The sequence below is a fragment of the Megachile rotundata genome, chromosome 6 (genome assembly GCF_050947335.1).
Source record: "Megachile rotundata isolate GNS110a chromosome 6, iyMegRotu1, whole genome shotgun sequence".
NCBI classification, from domain to species: Eukaryota; Metazoa; Arthropoda; class Insecta; order Hymenoptera; family Megachilidae; genus Megachile; species Megachile rotundata.
Genome location: NC_134988.1, coordinates 17,297,738 through 17,315,368, shown reverse-complemented (window position 1 = coordinate 17,315,368; position 17,631 = coordinate 17,297,738). Strand labels below are relative to the sequence as shown.

Genomic DNA, 17,631 nt, shown 5'->3' with positions numbered 1-17,631 from the left:
TCCATTTGATTAGTATTTGGTACGCGTTCCGAAAACTGTTTAATTCCGCTAAATGTTAGTGCCGAAGAACGTTTCATCGATTCGTCATCGCTCGAAAATCTTCCTGCTCGGTTGTATACAAGATTTATACGATATATCGTATATATCCGAGTAGGTAGATTTTCAAACGATGTCGGACGAATAGTTGGCTGGCGGAGTTTCTCGCGTTTCCCGGCATATCGAAGATTCAATTCGAGCCGGGAGAAGGAGCGTGGAGGGCAGAAACTCGAGTATAATGGGTGAATCCTGGGCAAAACTGAAATGATTGATGGAAGAACGAAGGGATGAGCAACGAGAGCAGGGTCGAGGAAACAGCACCGTGAACAAAAGGACGAGAGGAAGTAGTTATGCTTGTGTACAGAGTAGGTCGACACCTAGGATGCTCGAACGCAGTTAAACTCGAATGCTTCCGATAATAGTGATAGTACTGGAAGTCATCAACCGGCTGCTCTCGGTTAATGAGTTTTCCAGCCTTCCAGACCTGACAGACATTTGTCATCGTTCAAGCTGGTTCAAGTAATTTCTGCCCTGTGCCTCTCGTTTTGCCGGATGAACTGCTGCATTTTGTTGCAGTCTTATCGGCAAATCGGTACACGATACGCGCGGTTAATTGTTTCGAAACGGGTTGAATAAATATTCATTGTATCGCTGGGCAATTAACTGTGCATAGCATCTAGTTATTCGCCGATAAGATCGCGAAATAGCTCGCTCCTCGAAACTAGGGTTCGTGACAGAATTGCATTTTGAATTTAACCTACATTTTTGAGTTATTAAAAAAAATAGCAGATTATTCACCGTGGACCTAATTTTCGGTACGTTGCGGGGTAATTGCACTGCGTAGGTTTCTTCCTTAGAAAAAAATGTTGTAAATTCGAGGAAAATATTTGCTACTTGGAATGATATTTCCATGCTCGTTTATAAGGTCAAACGATGAGCTTGATTTATAGCGATCTGATACAGCAGCAAGATTAATTGAAAGCTCGAGTAAAGACGCGCTATCCGAACAGGATATAAGGTACCTTATCGGTGGAATAGCGATCTGGATGATACATGATGATGCATGGTTATTGATACAAATATCCGCGATATCGTCAGATTTATTACGTGGGAAAATTATGTCACGGTTGATACCGCTGGTTCCTAGATCGCCAACAAAGATACGTGTATCTGATGGGAAATGGAATAATTGCAAAAGCCCGGACCGAAACACAAGTTGAAATTTAACGTGAACATGTATCAAGATCAGCGCGGGAGTGGGTTAGTGGAAACTTTTAAGAACGGTTTTCCAGAATGGGAAAGAAACTGTTGGGAATGCGCAAAAGTTTCGAGAACACACCCCTCGGACTTTTGAGAATCCACCACGACCTGGATCGTTGCCACGCGGGCATAAGCAATCTGAAACGTGTAAATTCAAATTAAAGTCTTTCGGAATCGTTCTGGCAAACGCTACCGTGCCTTGATTTCGATACGCCGCGTTCAATTTATTTCGAAAACGATTTAATGAACGATTATCATTATCGATATTCCTAAATTCGAAATTTGATCAGCGCGGAGTATAAATTTTGATTCCTCGAATTCGATATTTACTTATTAAAAACAGCAGTGGATCAATCATTGGTACAGCTACGTACGCAAATAACGGAGTAATATTTTTTTTCATGAATATTTTATCCAATCTGGTACGTGTCAGAATTCGATTGAATATGTATGAACGAAAACCTGTAATCAATATGCATTATTGGCCGTGAATCTCGAAAATTTCAACTGTCATGTAGCAAAGTCACGCGAACGGATTGAATCTTTTACGGTAGTTAAACGTTTCTCGTTTTCCTTAAGCCTTTGATCGTTCGTCGGAAAGCCGAACATTCATTTGACGAGCAAACGCTAGGAGTCGGTGTAAAAGTACTTGGGACGAACAAACACGCGCATCAACGTGCATCCGATCTATTATTATTTCAACGCGAGACCGTGCAAATCGTCTGTGGAATGTATAATCCTGTTTCCGTTCGATATTCAGGAAAGCAGTAGGCCGCAAGCGGGTCAGATTAATCAGTCATGGGCTTGCGCTAGCATAACGATTCTCCACGTTTCGTAGGGAAGGCCGATTAGTAGATTTGTCATGCGACCGGGGTATTTGGGCTTGCGAATACCCCATTAGTGGTGCACGGTGCCCGGGACAGACAATGGCCGTATGCAAAGACGAAGCTCGGCTAAGTGAACGCCGACTGATCAATGGGAATCCTATATTTTAGGGAAACAATACGTCATCCTGTGAAACTCTGCGCGTGACGTCGTCCTTTCCACTTTGAAGTGGATTAATGCTCGACACGAGGGACTAATGTCGCTGCACTTGCAACAACAGACACGTTACAGCGTGTATTATTAACAGTGACCGAGTTGCTGGATTTATGAGCGGTCTAAAAAATATTGCCGCTTGATTCATGGTTCAAGTATCTGCATATGCCATCGAAGTTCTAACACGAATACGTTTCTGCATCAGATAGTAATTTAATTTATTGATAAAATCTCTATGAAATGATCTGTTACGCAAACGCAGAGACATCTTGCTAAATTAATTTTGCTAATTCGTCGGGTTCAAAGAGAAACACGGTTACTAAGACGATGACGGTATCAGATTTTTAATCGCTTAAGAAACGTTTCCAGTATCGTACGAGTATACTTCAATTTCGGCTCAAGTAGCTTTCAGAATCAATCCGCAACATGACTGAGGGATCAAAGTTAATCTCTGATTTAACCCTCTTTGAAGTATTAACGGCAAGCATTAAGCCGGTGTCTTCGGAGTTGTGAAGTTTCCGATATTTTTATATTCGCGTAACACCGTGTAACTCTGCACTGTAGTAAACATCTTGTTTTAATCGATGCTTTAATGATTGTACAAGGAATATTTGCTGATGTTGAAGTCTTAAAATGAACAAGAAGTTTGCGAATAAGGGGACATTGAGATATGCACAAGTTACAGTACGGTGTGGTAACGTATAATGTAATTCGCATGCAATTTTCGTCGGAAAGAAAAGTAAACGCCCGAAGAAATATGGACGAAATTTTTCCTACTGTTTTCATCGATGTCTTGAAGAAGTTTCCATTCGAAATCGATCACAAGCGGAAAGTACCTCGCCAACTCGTTCGATCGGGTGAGAACTATTTATTATCGCATATTATTCAACGGTATAGCAGAAAAATGGCGCTAATGGTTATCGGTGTTGATATATGGAGCAAAAGTGTAATAAACCGGATATATTTGACAGACTTACGAGCTCGAGGAAAGCATGGAAAACGTGTTACATTGCTTTCCACGCGTATAGATACGTCGCGTAAGAAATCGTAGGACAGAAATCGACTTAGCTCAGACCGAAATAACCCTTTGAAACGTTGCAAATATCAATTTATTTACAGAACGCGCAGGACAGTTAAACCGGTGAATCGGTGAAATTTTTGTAAGCCCATTTTTTTCGGTTGAACTGTAAATACATCAACCGGGGCTGCGCGCGTGTCCAAAAGGGAAACGATAAATTGACGCTGTACCCTTTTGAATAAAAAACAAAAAACGGATTGGTATTACTCCTTTTATGTCGTCGGGGAATTTCTCTCCACATTCGCTGAAAGTTCAGTATTTTTTATCAAAAAGATCTCTGTTTAATCCGATGAGTGATTATTTTTTGGAACCGTTCGAATATCTCTTGGATACCGTTTTTATGCTGTTACATGAATTTTCAAACAGTTGTACGAACGTCGAAGTACAGTTTCGATAATTTTAGGGGTGGCTAGGATACACTTAATTCGAAAAAGAATTAAAGAGAAGCAATTACGCGTCTTCCACGTATGCTGCAAAATCTGCATTTCATTTAGGTCATTTCCCGTGTATAAATATGTATTCATACTGAATATTCAAACTTGGGATATTGAGTTGCAAATTGGAGAAGCTGAAAGTCGACAATGGTTATCGCCGTATCTTTTCTTGGACCTCCATCGGTGTTGCGCGTACTTGGTGTACCGTGCTTGAGATAATCAAAATTAAACACGAACCTCTTCGTCGGTACGAACTAATTCTAATTGTAAGACCGATGTTGATTTTTAGCTATGTAAGGGGAGATTGCATGTTTGCATAGACTCAAATGTACACGCGATACATCCCCGTGACACTGGCTACAGGCGGTATACATTGTTAGCACAGTACATGGAAAGCAAACAATGCACAGAGTATAATTTCGAAACAGGAAAACGATACGGTGACTAGTATTTATGGAACAAAGCTAAAGATTAACTCAACGTTACGAGGGTTAGAGCTCATCTTCGAGTTTCCAATAATTTAATTAACGCGTTGTTGAAACAAATCTTTCGCGAACTAATCACTCGGTCCGTTAAAAGCTCCAATCAGGACTGAATTTTGTTCCAACAAATAATCTGTACATTACACGAAGCGTGTACTCGCACGGTAGATTTCACTCGAGCAAATTAGCCATTCGTTGCGAATTCATTCTGCCGGTAATAGCATCGATCGTTCCCGTTTAAACATCGATCTGGCTGAAACTGAAAGTCGGCCGAGTATCGAATCGCGCGAATGACGTCGTTTAGCGCAGCAGCACCGTGAAATTACTAGGAAAAATGGTTCTATTTAGTCTTACGTATCCCGTGGCGTACGAGCCATCTCGTTGAAACGAGACGGAAACGTGGTCGTGCTTCTACCGGTTCCACGGAAGCACGATGTAACCACGGTTCTCGAATTTCGCCTCTTGATTCTTTTATTCCATCCAACATGAACGTGCTCCCTTTACTGGCTCGTTTCAACGTCGCATATAAACGCACCGGTCTCGAGGGTTGTCTGTTGCTCGAGAGCGAGGCCTTAGCGTTGCGTTAGTTTTGAAACCGTTGGTTTGTATGACGCGAGCGAAGCAGTCGTAACTTTTGCTACTCGAAAGCCATAACGTAAGGCCGGTTGCGCTTTACGAGCCGTGTACTCATGAATATTTTACAAAAATGCACCCCTCGAAGGATCTATTCACAGTCGCACGAATTCGCGGTTGCACGCAACTCGTGCGTGCACATCTACCAGGCCTCGCTTATTTCCAGAACGCATTGTGTGCTCGAATCAAAGCGTTACGCTCGTTGTCGACTCGTCCGATATCTGTGACCTTTTTGTGCTCGGACGAAGACCGCTCCAGAGTTCGATTCAATGGATTTTTAGTCGCTTTTGAACGATGGATATCGATCTCGCCGCTGGTGACAATGCTTCTGTGCAAGATTGTTCACTTCACACTGATCTTCAATGGAATCAAGAAACGGTAGTTGACACAGAATATTCCTGGTGATCTTTAACGCGTTCGTTTCTGTGGAGGTCACTGCTACTCGTTCACTCGAATAAGTATACGATTAAAAAATTAAAAAATTGCTGTGCTGAAATAATTAGTGTGGCGCTATCGCAATTATCCAATAAGTTCCGCGTCGTTCAGAGAAGCCGTATTTTCAAGGTATTTGTAAGGGAAGCTTCTAAGGGCGGTTCAATAAATATCTGACAACAAGAAGGAAGCTATTTTCACGAGCAAAAGATAGTTTCCCGAGTTTGCGTTCGTAAGTTCCGCGTGTATAAAACGATAACAAAGCGGATGTTAAAAGGTACTCGACATTGTCTGCCGCAACGTGCAACCCGTAACTTCCGTTTAAATTAAGTTGATTTTGGGGGTAGTGGCGGGAATTTCTTCGTGCAGAAAAGCGTGTATGCTCGTCGATTGCGCGATTAAACGGTTCACTCGAAGTCGCGTCGTTAATCATGAATTCTCTTTATCCAACCGACGGAAACGTTGCTTTCTAAGAGCGTGGGAAGGAAGGTTCTCGAATGACGAGAGATTTATTCTCACTCGGCTCGTTCGATACGTCACACAAGTTAATCGTAAATTGTTCCTGCCTCTTTCAACGCCAGTCAGACAGGACATTTATTTTCCCCGCCCTCCAGCCATGATTTATGATCACGGATCGATCTCATCGACTTCTTTGATCTCGATGCCGCATTAACCGAACACTTTTCGCCACACGACGGAAATTCCACCTCCTTCCAACCCTCTCGTCAATCGAATCGTACCCCGATAAACGAGCTTTCGTGAATCTTACAACAGGCTTGCCTCTCGTCGAAGTTCAACCGTTTTGTTCGACCACGATCCCTTAGAAAAGGTGGTCTTACTGTTTCTATAGTTCATGGCGTAACATTTAAAATTTATCAAATTTTGCAAGGAATAGAAATTTTGACAAGATTAAGTAGTTGACGCTTTCCAAGATTAAAGAAGTTATTATATTTACGCGGCGTGATCATTCTCCGATACGGTTACATCTGGTGAACAAAAACAAGAAGGAAGACGGAGATAAAAATTGGCGGAAAATAAAGCAGCAGAAGCGAGCGTTCTCCGCTAAATGAGATTCTGATACAGCGATCGGATCGCTGCGGCTTGACGCTGGGAAGCTTCGATAAAGGTAGGGGTAGGTTGCGGGTAGGGGTTTGATTTATCGGAAATTAATATGCCACGGGACCAACGCCGTTGAAAACACCATGCCGTGGCGGTCGTTCGCGGGGATGCAACCTGGTTCGAGGGGGGTGGAGGATAGGCAGCCCGGAGAATTTAAAATAGATTTGCTCGAGCTAAGCAGCGTCCTTGTCGCTCCTTCCAGGTCTTATCAGACCTAAGAAGCCACGTAACGAAGCGTGGATGGGGTTGGTTGAGGCATATTAATGCTGCTCGGAATCGGGTTGGCTGCTTGTCGGAGAACTAGCTACGGACTCGAGGGACGAAAGGGTTTCTGAGCTGCGGAGATAGAGGTCTACTGTTCGAAGAACCTGCCACGTCCCTGAACGAATTCGGGAAATGAACAAGGGGTTGGTACGGAGTGATCCTGACTTATGGTCTCCCGTAAACTCGGTAAGGATGTTATTACGGAAACCGCGAATGTCGTGACATCGTTCTTGCGCGTTTCCGTAATTTATGCTCCACCGAGTGTAGCGGATTGTCTTCGCAGTTAGGAGGAATACACATATCGCTGTTCCCGGCTAATTCGATTAATTCTCATGCGAATCAATTAGCATGCAGGATTCAATCGATCGCTAACTCGACTCGAAATAAAAGAGACGATGTTTAATTTTTACTGTTTTTCTATTTTCAGAAATTCCATGGAATAGCAAAGCAACGATGAGCAGTATGAAGTTTTTTCCCATCGTTCTGGTACTCTTCGGAGGCACCCATATTCTCTACGCGCAACCTTCGGCATCTCCAACGGTGAAAAGCATTGGTGAGTGATTTTTTTCTAACTTTTACAACCCATGTACATTTCCTCTACGTTAATAGAACGGAATAAAATGTTTCCGTGACTGTGTCACGGCAAAGAGTAACCATACGAGAATAGTTGAAACGAATGTCAATACCATCTGATAGAACTAATATTATCCGCGTGATCAAAAATGTGTACTATTTTTTTCACTATTGTTTGAACGACGATTGACAGAACGATTCGCGAGGGTTGCCGTTAGAAGAGGACAGGTCAAACGCGAATTCGGGTGAGAGTTTTGATGCTTTGACCAGGCCAATATACGATCGATAAGCCGCAACCTTTGTCCCTTTTCATTTCCATTAAATATACCGCAACTGCTGCAATTTAGAGCGCGTAATCGCGTCGGTTCACCGGTTCTCCAAATTTTATTTCCAAACCGCTCGTGTACCATTTACGTGTCAGATGTCAACAAGATCAATTTCGCTGATTGCTTTTCCGCCAACGAAACCGAATGATTTCCCATTTCCGCTCGTGGATTTTCTCATAGTACTAGGCTTAATAAATCTTGCCTTCTTACGTTCTCGCGTGGTATGAATCAAACCATCGAATTTATAGACCACACGGTCACGGTACGTGCTATGTTCTATTATCCGGTCCTTTTGTACGGAAAAGTACCGCCTCGTGAAGTATCGGTAATTTATCGAATTAATACGCCGTCGAAGCGAGCACGATACCGAAGAATGTTATACACGTTCCGTGTCATATAACGAAATATTACATTCGTTAACTTACGATATTCGTCTACTGTTTCGCGTTCGAAATGAAACTTTCGCACGTATCGTACGGATATGAAAATTCAGACTTCCGGAAAATCGAGAACTCGGAGATTGGGAAGTTTGGATATTACAGAAATATAAATGATTATGAGAGCGGGAAGTACTTGTCGAGTTGGCCGTTAAAATCGAGAGGGAACACGATAAATTCCATTGCGTGTACGTCATCGCGTTTAATGGACGAAAATTTCGCAGTAACTTTTCCTAGTTTCCGTTTCATTGAAAACCGATATCGATGCATGGACTCGGACGGACCGAGCTTCTCTTTCCTCTATCCAGCACCGACATCGAGTTTTCTGTTAAGGTGCTCGTGTCGTCTAGTTCTTCGAGTGCCACTCACGCCTTGATTACGTTCTAGAAAGAAAAAAAGGCAATATCCCAAGCGTTCGTCGGTCTCTCACGATTTCTTTAGCCGAGGAATAAGTATTTCTCGAAAGCACGCTCGCTGAGCAACCACCTACGCGTTCACCTTTCTTTTTCCTTCAACTTTTCTGCCGGAGAGGAAATTTCTTCCTCCGTATCGTTGGCATGCAGAATATTCATTCGAAACAGTTAATTAAATTCTGAAAAAATCTCTTTGATAGGATACCGGTTCAAAAATGTTGAGTTCGATGAATCCGAAGCTTCATATGCTCGATATTGTTCGTACCTTCAAATACATCGCTTTTCCGGGAATTTTCCTTTGTTCAGCACTTTTTTCAAAAGTATTCAAGTATGCAGATTGGATCTACAGTATCTATAGATAAATATTATGCATAATACTTATACCCTGTCACTCGTTAATAAAATCCGAAGCAGAGGGGACAGCTTAAGCCTCGATTAATCAAACCTGCCATTTATGTCAGACTATTTATCCGAAGCTTTCTCCTGATTGCATCGAATCCGTTTGGTATCCTTATTGTTGGCCGATTATACTCGATGGCGTGTATAACGGTGGCTCTCGGTTAACGTGACCCCAATATCAGTCGGTGCTGGTTGCACAACGGAGAAGTTGCAGTCTCTCCACCAATCCCGAGGACACGGGTAAAAACTAAGATTACTATGCAATGCAATCAGCGGCGTACCAGGCTTCTTTCAGATTAAAACACAGTCCGGGGATTACTGGTCGAAACTATTGTTTTGCCGGCGGCTACTTCGCCGGAGATTGCTCCGAGCGACGAGGAGAAAAAACTTAGGCGAACAACAACGTTTGATGGGAATCGTCGTCAAGTCGAAAGAAAATTCGTGCTCGTGTTGTGCATGTCGTTGCCGGCCGTTTTTATCCCGTACGTTTGCTCGCGAACCAACTTTCAACCCGTACCGAACATTTACATATTCTCCGACTATTTTTACACGAGCTCGTTGCGGTATCGTTCTCCTTGTTTTCAAAACTGTACCACTTGTTGAAATAATCATAATATTAGTTCGCCTCGTTGTTCGCAAATTACGTTTGCGTTTCTTCTACTGTATACTGTACGTTCTTGTACGTGGATTGCTACGATGGAACACGAAGTTCTCTTCCGTCGACTTCGATATTGTGACTATGGAACTATTCTTGATCAACAATGTTATGTATAAAATAACTATATAATTGTGCAGTATTATACACTAATATCTCGTTAATTCAAATTTAACTTCTCGAGACTTCTCGAGTGAACTTGAAATAGTTGAAACTTTGGTATTCAAATTTCCACCCGGCTGCATAGCAATTTTGCAACTCACCTTATCGAGTAATAGGAGTGTTTCAGTGTCTCGAAAACGAACCACTTTTCGTAATTGCCACCCGAGGTTCTTTGAAAGGGGAAAATTATTCTCCAAGCGGGGAAGAAGTAATAAGACCGAAGTGCCTTTTTGAAAACAGTTTCGGTGACCGAGATCAGAAAGTTGAGGGAAAAATGTGTCACTCGATGACAGAATCCTTCGGCGGTCGGATTGCAAAAAATTGAAGTACGCGAGAGATTCGTTAACTTCATTCCGTTTTTCGACACACGACAAGCGGGATTCGTTTCGAAATTATAGAAACGCTGTCTTCTCTACCGTGAATTTTATCACTCGGTCCCGCGGACCGGATGGAATTAATGGTTATTTTATTCATACGAGGCGGCCTGGTTCCTTTTGTTCCGCTTGTATTTCGTGCTCCGATTGTCCGCGACAGAAATTCGTGATTAATCGCTTTGCTTCTTATCTGGCCCCCGACTTCGATTCAAACGATGACAGAAAAAGCTGCGGTTGTTTCTCTCTTTCAATTTTCGCTACGAATTCATTCATTCCCAGGGCCGAAAAACGTGTCGTAAATAACGTTCTTTATGGAAAGAGGCACGCTAGCCGGTACTGCAAGAAGTATCATTAAGATTCGTCTGGTAGATTATTTGGAAGATCGAGCGTGAAAAGTGACGCCGTTTGCAGCAAATTAATAAAGAAGGAGAAATTAACGAGAACGCAGAAAAATATAAAGATTGTATGTTGATTATGTATCGCGATACTTAAAGCGCGAGGCAATAATTAGCGAGGGAAGCTTTAGATGGCTGATAAAATGTGTGGAAAGATGGATTCTGTTGGATAGCCAGAGCGAAAGATGGCCAGAGGCAGAGTGTGGGCTAATGCATATACAATGCGTCGTTTATCCACGTTGGGGATGCAACCCCAATGAATAATAAACTACCCTACAGACACGTGGATAGATAGAGCGGGTCTGTTACGAAACGGGATCGCTCTGGTGGGAGGATTATCGACGAAAAAGTGGCGTTGCTCGTGCACGATGACCCCACGAGGGTGTGAATATTATTGCTTTCAAGATTTCACCCCATATACGCGCCATTTAGGGTTTCGCTGCCGACAGTTCCGTTATATGGTTCACCGATAAATTCCATGAACCGTCACGTGGCTTTTATAGAGCCGCTTAATGTTTCGTGTTTTAATTAACCGTTAGTTACCCGCACCCTACCATTGCAAATGTAATATTTATTAATCAAGCTGCAGGTTTCAATAACTCCATTCGAGTAATTAAAATCTGTTTACCATCGTACGAATTCGAATTGGAAGCGGAGAAACATTTTCATTTCCCGAATTAATGTTCATTATTTTAAAATATTATTCAATTCAGAGATGCTTTCAACTTTTCGTTAACCGAGAAATATGCGCTCGAAGAAAAAAACTACTGACAGCAATCTTCTTAATTGTAAGAACAATTGATAAATTTCCATAGTTAACGTTAATAATTTCTTCAATTTAGTTGCTCGACGTTGCTGTACCTCTTTTCATTGTCTTTACCCGGCCATTATGTTTAAAATTGTAAAGGGGGCTTTGAATAGTATAAAAAGGCCTCATTAACATTCCATTTATAATTAAACGTCGCAGATACGTCAGAGCAGTGCACTGTTCCTCTTCGAGTCAAACGAGAACAAATAACAGTTTAAGTCAGTCTTAAAAGGAACGTTTCATGTTCTCATTCGGGGACAGCCCTCCCTTGTTTTTCCTCGGGAAAACGACTGGCCAGTTTTCATCGCACTACATTTGAATAATACAATTTACCTTTTTCACCTGCTAAAGGTAGTAGGTCAACATATACATGTCGTTTTCGCCTGTTCGCGTATTTTCTTGTTAACACGAAAATATTCCAAACGGGCGTATTTATTTATGGGCACAAAGGGGACGAAGATTTAGCTTTTAGGAAGTTTCGAAAGTTTCGAGAGTTAAATTTGAGGTTTTGGAAGTTTGGAAACTTCAGAAGTATCAGCTCGGTGTTATACGTATCAATCACTTTGCGAAAGTGGGATCCCGCGATTTCCTATCGATAACAATCAAGGAAAATGAATGTCGCGGCACGAAACCAGACCATCGTCCGCGAAATGCTGATTTCGGAGGCGTAGCAGGATAGATGGTTGCGAACGATCAAGGTGGGGGTGGGGCACAGGGGACAGGCAGAATAAATAAACGCCATAATTTACGTTCAACAGTTACGAACGGTTCAATTCGCAATTGGAACCGATCCAACGGGTAGGATGCGATATAGATGAAGGTTTGGCGAGCAGGGGCGAGAGTGGAGGTTGGTAGAGGGGTGGAACAAAGAGGCGAAGAGGGTGAGAAGAGTGAACCAGGAGGCGTTACACGACGAAAGGACAAACAGCTCGTCGCTTCTGTGTACGACGAACGTTCCCTGAAATTAATTTAAAAGGCAGTATTTCCTGCCACGGGCTTTACACCTGCATAATCTCATCCCCTCCTCTCTCACCCTCTATACACGCTATTCGAGGACCGTTCTTCATCCGACACCATCCAGCCCACCTCGTTGCCGGTTGAAAATAAGTGGATTACGTTAACTTGATAAAGCGAGGATCACGTTTTATCGGGTTAAAGAAAACCCTTTTCCACCCGCTCTCCTCTTCCGTTTATTTCTTCTCTCGCAGTCTCTTATCTCTTCTTTCTATTTTTTCACGTCTTGCCGCGTCCTACTACGCATTCTTATTCCTCCCGCGAATTTTAACCCAATCTCTTGCTCTTCTTTCGTTTCCCGCCTTATCTAATTTCGTTTGAACCCGTTAACCTTTTACGCCAACCCTCTTTGCTAAAGAACGGTTGGGTGAAATTATTTTTCATCGAAAATAAACTACAGAAACTCGCAGAAAAGACTGTATTTTTCTTCTATTAAACAAATTTTAGCTTTCGATTTATTATTCCGTCGTGACATCACGGGTTTAGAGAATCCGAACAAAATCAACTTTCCCATTGTCAATTCTTTCCGTTCGCTTCGAGCGCTCCTGCTAGAATTAGGTAACTCGAAACGCTTTCGTTCAACCGAGAGGTATTCAGCACCGAATTGTGTTTTCAACGCGTCAAAGCGATAATCACCTGTTCTGCGTAATTCGCACCTTTTTGCTCCCGACTTCGCTACAAACTGAGCTGATGGAGTACTCGCCTACGTGCAGCGCGACGCTGTGAACGAGATAGCGAGGAAATTAAACAAACACGGTTTTTGCTCGATGTAACCGGACGGTTGTTAAATTGAAATTGTTTCGCAAAAACCATGCACATGGCATTGTTGCAAGTTAAAATCGAATCACGTAATTTTGGTTCAGTTTTCATTCTTTCGATTCAATAAACCTCGGTGATCCAGTCAACGGTTTAAAAGGATCAGGACAAACTTAAAGCGACGTTAATCCGCGATAAATTTTTTTCCTAAGCAGACCGCCTCATAATTTCCCGGGGGCTGTTACGGCGAACCACGGGACATGTTAATAGCGGAAAAATGAAGGGTCGAAATTGGAGTTGCCGAAAATTTAAACGGTCGCCACGACAGTCGTTTTAATTATCCGCCTTTTCGCACCGCCGAGACTTGTCCCTCGTAACTCGACCATTTCACGCAATTAAACCGTTCAACCCAATGCCGTGGAACACGCGATTCAACGAGATAATGAATTCTATAAAACCTCCCGAATATTATCTTCTAAATAGTTGACACATTGAGTGACCCGTCTTATTTCTTCACGTATAGGAACATGCTGTAACGTCTCATATAGAAATACCATGTGTTGTAATATAAAGCGTTGCACTACCTGGTGTTGCTCTAATCTTGCACTATCACGCATACCGTGCATTACTATGCGTTGCACTACCGTACGTTGCACTTTAACACGTTACACTACCACGCGTTCAGCTACCATATGTTGCATTTCCACGCGTTGCTCTACTACATGTTGCAACACGGCGTACTGCAATACCATTGTACTACCACGCATTGTGTGCATCTCCGCGCGTATCGTAACACATAGTACCGTCAAGCATCGTGCACCTACGCGTCGAATTGTTCGCTCGTGTTGAGCTGAAAATCACGAGGTCTAACAAGAATGCATTAATATTTCATCGCGATTATCGACACATGCAAGTTGCCGTTGTGACTCGATGAAAGTACGATGAAACATTCTCACATGTGACGCATGAGTGCTTCCCTAATCAGCATCAAAATACTTAGAGGACATCCGGTGTCACGGAACGTGGCAGTCTGAGTGAACGTGCGCAATTTTCATTACTATGCTGTCGCCCATTATTCCGTATCAGAGCAGCACCGGTTCGTGGTGCAAACTTTCAGACGTTGTCTGAGTAGTTTATGAATACCGCGACGCTAGGATGATTGTGGTCGTGGTGGAGGATGACTGGGGTCGTTGGAGGAGATGCCGTTGAAAACGTAGGGGTGGGACCACCGGGCGTTTATCAACCCTCTGTCCCTGACAAGCGTGCATACAAACGGAGAATATGTACAGACGCAGCAGGCGTCGGTACTCTCGAGATACTCTGATGCCAGGGTAGAACGTGTAGCGTTATAACTCAAACGCGGAGACCCCTTTGACTACCAGGTACCGCTACGGCAGATATTACTTTTATACACGTGATACTGCATCGTTTCCTCGAGACAAAGATAGAGGAAAAAATATATGACAGTAAGGGACAAGAGGGGTCACGGTGCTTGTTAGACGAGCACTGACACGAGCTTCAATTTCACCGGAATAGCAGTAATTTTCTACTCTTCGTTTCTCTTTCTGCCTTCGTCCCTCACTTCCGTGCTCCTTTTTTTTGTTAATTTCTTCGTTCACCAACCATATCGTCGACTTTCCATCCGAGCGTGAAGATTAAATGATGAGTCCCGGTGGAACGAACCTCTCACGGCTTTTTATTGGGTTAGCAGAGAAATTTTTTCATCTCTGTCCGTCGGTGACGTTAACGCGTTGATAGCCGTATACGAGGACAAACTTTGAATCGCATTAATTCGAAACTACCTGCGTAAGCTGATGTAATTAGAAACTTGCATTTCAAAATTAACCGATCAGTGTTTTAACGCGTTTCCCGCGACTTATGTGCTCGTTTTTACCGTGATAATCAATTATTTGGTGTTCAATTTATGGTCCACGGTTCGTGAGGCGAATTAATTTACGGTGAGCGGGTAATAAAATTCGTACGTCGAGGTTTCGCGTTTTACGACCGATATTCGCGATGAGAGACATGACTGATCGCGACAGAAAATGTCATATTATCGGTGCATAGCAAGGCGAAAAAGCTATGACTAATGGTACAGCTGCAAGTACTTATTTGTTATCGAAATTGCCTATTACTTACCGTATTGGACGATATATCTCCATCGTCGATATCTGCGAAAGTACGGATTTTTCTCGAAACTTCCTATCGATTATAACGAGAGCAATTTGTCCCTGTAAAGTGATTCACTTCGTGCTATCAGGTATCATTGCATTGAAAATATTTTTTCGTTTAATAAATAAATATACACTCTTTTCTAAAAATAAGAAAATAACAAAAGATAAAGGAAAACAAAAAGCATAAATCTAACATTACGTTGAAGTGTTTATTCCATGTTACAAACCGATCTAATTATCTAAAGTACAAAGTCATTTTGATGTTATCTAACTAATAACAAATGTAATTAAGTATGAATCAATTATATATAAATGTTACGGTAAGAAATAACGATGACTCTTTTAATTTTGTCAGATATTCTATCTGTCTGAGCTAATTATATATTTTTACTCGCTTTGTGTTCTATAATTCCCGATAAAAAGCGTTATCTCATGCTATCTTTGAAACGCAAAAAGAGTTCAAAGTCATCAGAAACGAAGTAGCTATCTGCGCCATACAAATCTCATTAATCAAAATAAGTCTCCGAATTCCAATAAGTCTAAATAAAAAAAAATAACAAAGGAATATCAGCACTTCGATGTATCATAGATAGCAATCAGGATGATTAATTTGATCGTTTGTTCCGTGTCACGTACACTAACAAACTGTACGCAGGATCATCATACATAAATATGCGCATGGACAAACACACGAGCTCTTCGCTTTAATTGAAAGGCGAAACGCGTGTTCCAGATTTCGAAGATATTAATTAGCTTTCAGAGTTAATCGCGTCCCTCCGTGATGTCCACCGGTGCTCTCGGAATCTATGCGTTTTCACACGATCCTCTATAATACCTCTGACCACACTCGATCGACACAGAGGTCGATGACCATCCGGATAAATTCTGCTCGAAAACTATTTTGCCCAGAATACTCTGACTTATAATTTGCCGCGATTTCCGTGAAAATATCGGATCTGCCGCTTCAATTAAAAGTTCCTTTATAGAAACACGGATATTCGTGTCAGCCACATTGCCTATCGAATTCTATCGAATCCAATTCGGTATATTTATTTCGGCTCGAATCCTATTCTAGGAGAATAGGAAAATTTGAAATATGGAAAAATTTAACGAGATAGAAATTTGTAATATGGGGATACAAAAATAATTCCATCTGCCGTATATTTTCTTTGCAAACACTTCTCTATTAGGTCGCTCCGGAAAGTCGGCGATGTACGGCTCTGGGGCTTCGGACATCCAATTCTTGTTTCAGTAACTTACCAGTGTACAGCGTTCGATAATAACCAGAATCATTGACCAACACAGGTCGAAATAACCTGAGCGAACGTCTCGAAGCATTCGATTTCCGGTATCGAAAGCTTCTCTATTTTCCGCGTATTTTTACGATACCCACGGTGGTATCTGACCGAGGCTCGTTACCGCGGAATGCCGACGTTATTGACATAAGAGGCGTTTCTTTGATTCGGAATTACCTCGTTATTCACAATCGGTGATTTCAGGAACTCGGAGTAAGTGATTTGTATGCGTCATACAATTGACTGTGATTTGTGCGAATCAAGCACTTTTTGAATGAAGCTCGTTATCCATCTGCTTCTCTAAGTAAACCGCCTGTGTGTATCTCTCTGTGCGAGATCGAGATTATAGGAATTTTGTACAGGTTTGATTCGAATATCTGGATGAACGATTCTGGTCATTAGCCGAACCACTCGATCGAATTTAATTGTCCGTTTATATTCAGCGACGTTCGTCGAGTACGAATTGATCTTCGTATAATGGATTTCAATTTTTGCCTCGATATATGAAAATTGATATTAATAATCTTTGCTTTGCTGTAATTTATTCATATGTTTCATCTACGTCAATCGTACTCGCGAGATTCGCTTTGGTTGTCTTAATTGTCGTTAATTGTTTAATAAATCAAGTACAGAGTGGTCTGTTCCAATTTATCAGCTATCTTCTGAATCAAATGCTCGTTAAAGGACAAAGGAGCATTAATGCGCGCGATACGTAGAATGACGTTATAGGTTATGTCGATTACATTTAGGAATTTAGTAATGCGATAATTTAGGAAATTCGAGCGTATAGATTCGAGAAGTTTAAATCCCATAATTCAGAGGTGTAATCCGATGTAATTTGATTTTTCCTTTCTTAATAGAACCGCATATCCTATTTGAGAACTCATTTACTGGAATATTAAAATTAAAAAGTCACTCGGTCCGCCGAAGGAATTGAAACGGAACTCTTGAAAGATTTTAATTTCATTACGCGGAAGTTTTCCGTGCACAGAACCACTTTTAAAACACGGATATTCACGTCAGTCCTATTTCACGCTGTATAGGTGCAATTAATCCATAAAATAGGTATGCGCT

The 17,631-nt window shown here is 41.9% G+C and overlaps 1 protein-coding gene across 6 annotated transcripts in view; it reads left to right on the top strand.

Moving 5' to 3' along the window:
- The window catches only part of LOC143264604 (zwei Ig domain protein zig-8), a 189,391-nt gene that overhangs the window by 69,249 nt on the left and 102,511 nt on the right, over positions 1-17,631 (top strand). For 2 of the 6 annotated variants that reach the window (XM_076532645.1, XM_076532644.1), the window contains exon 2: positions 7,204-7,329. In XM_076532645.1, coding sequence (XP_076388760.1) covers positions 7,230-7,329 — 100 coding nt within the window. In that variant the 5' untranslated portion in view covers positions 7,204-7,229. Of the gene's footprint in view, positions 1-6,749; positions 6,963-7,203; positions 7,330-17,631 lie in introns of those variants that run through there. The other 4 variants (XM_076532642.1, XM_076532643.1, XM_076532646.1 and 1 more) reach the window with 4 other exon arrangements.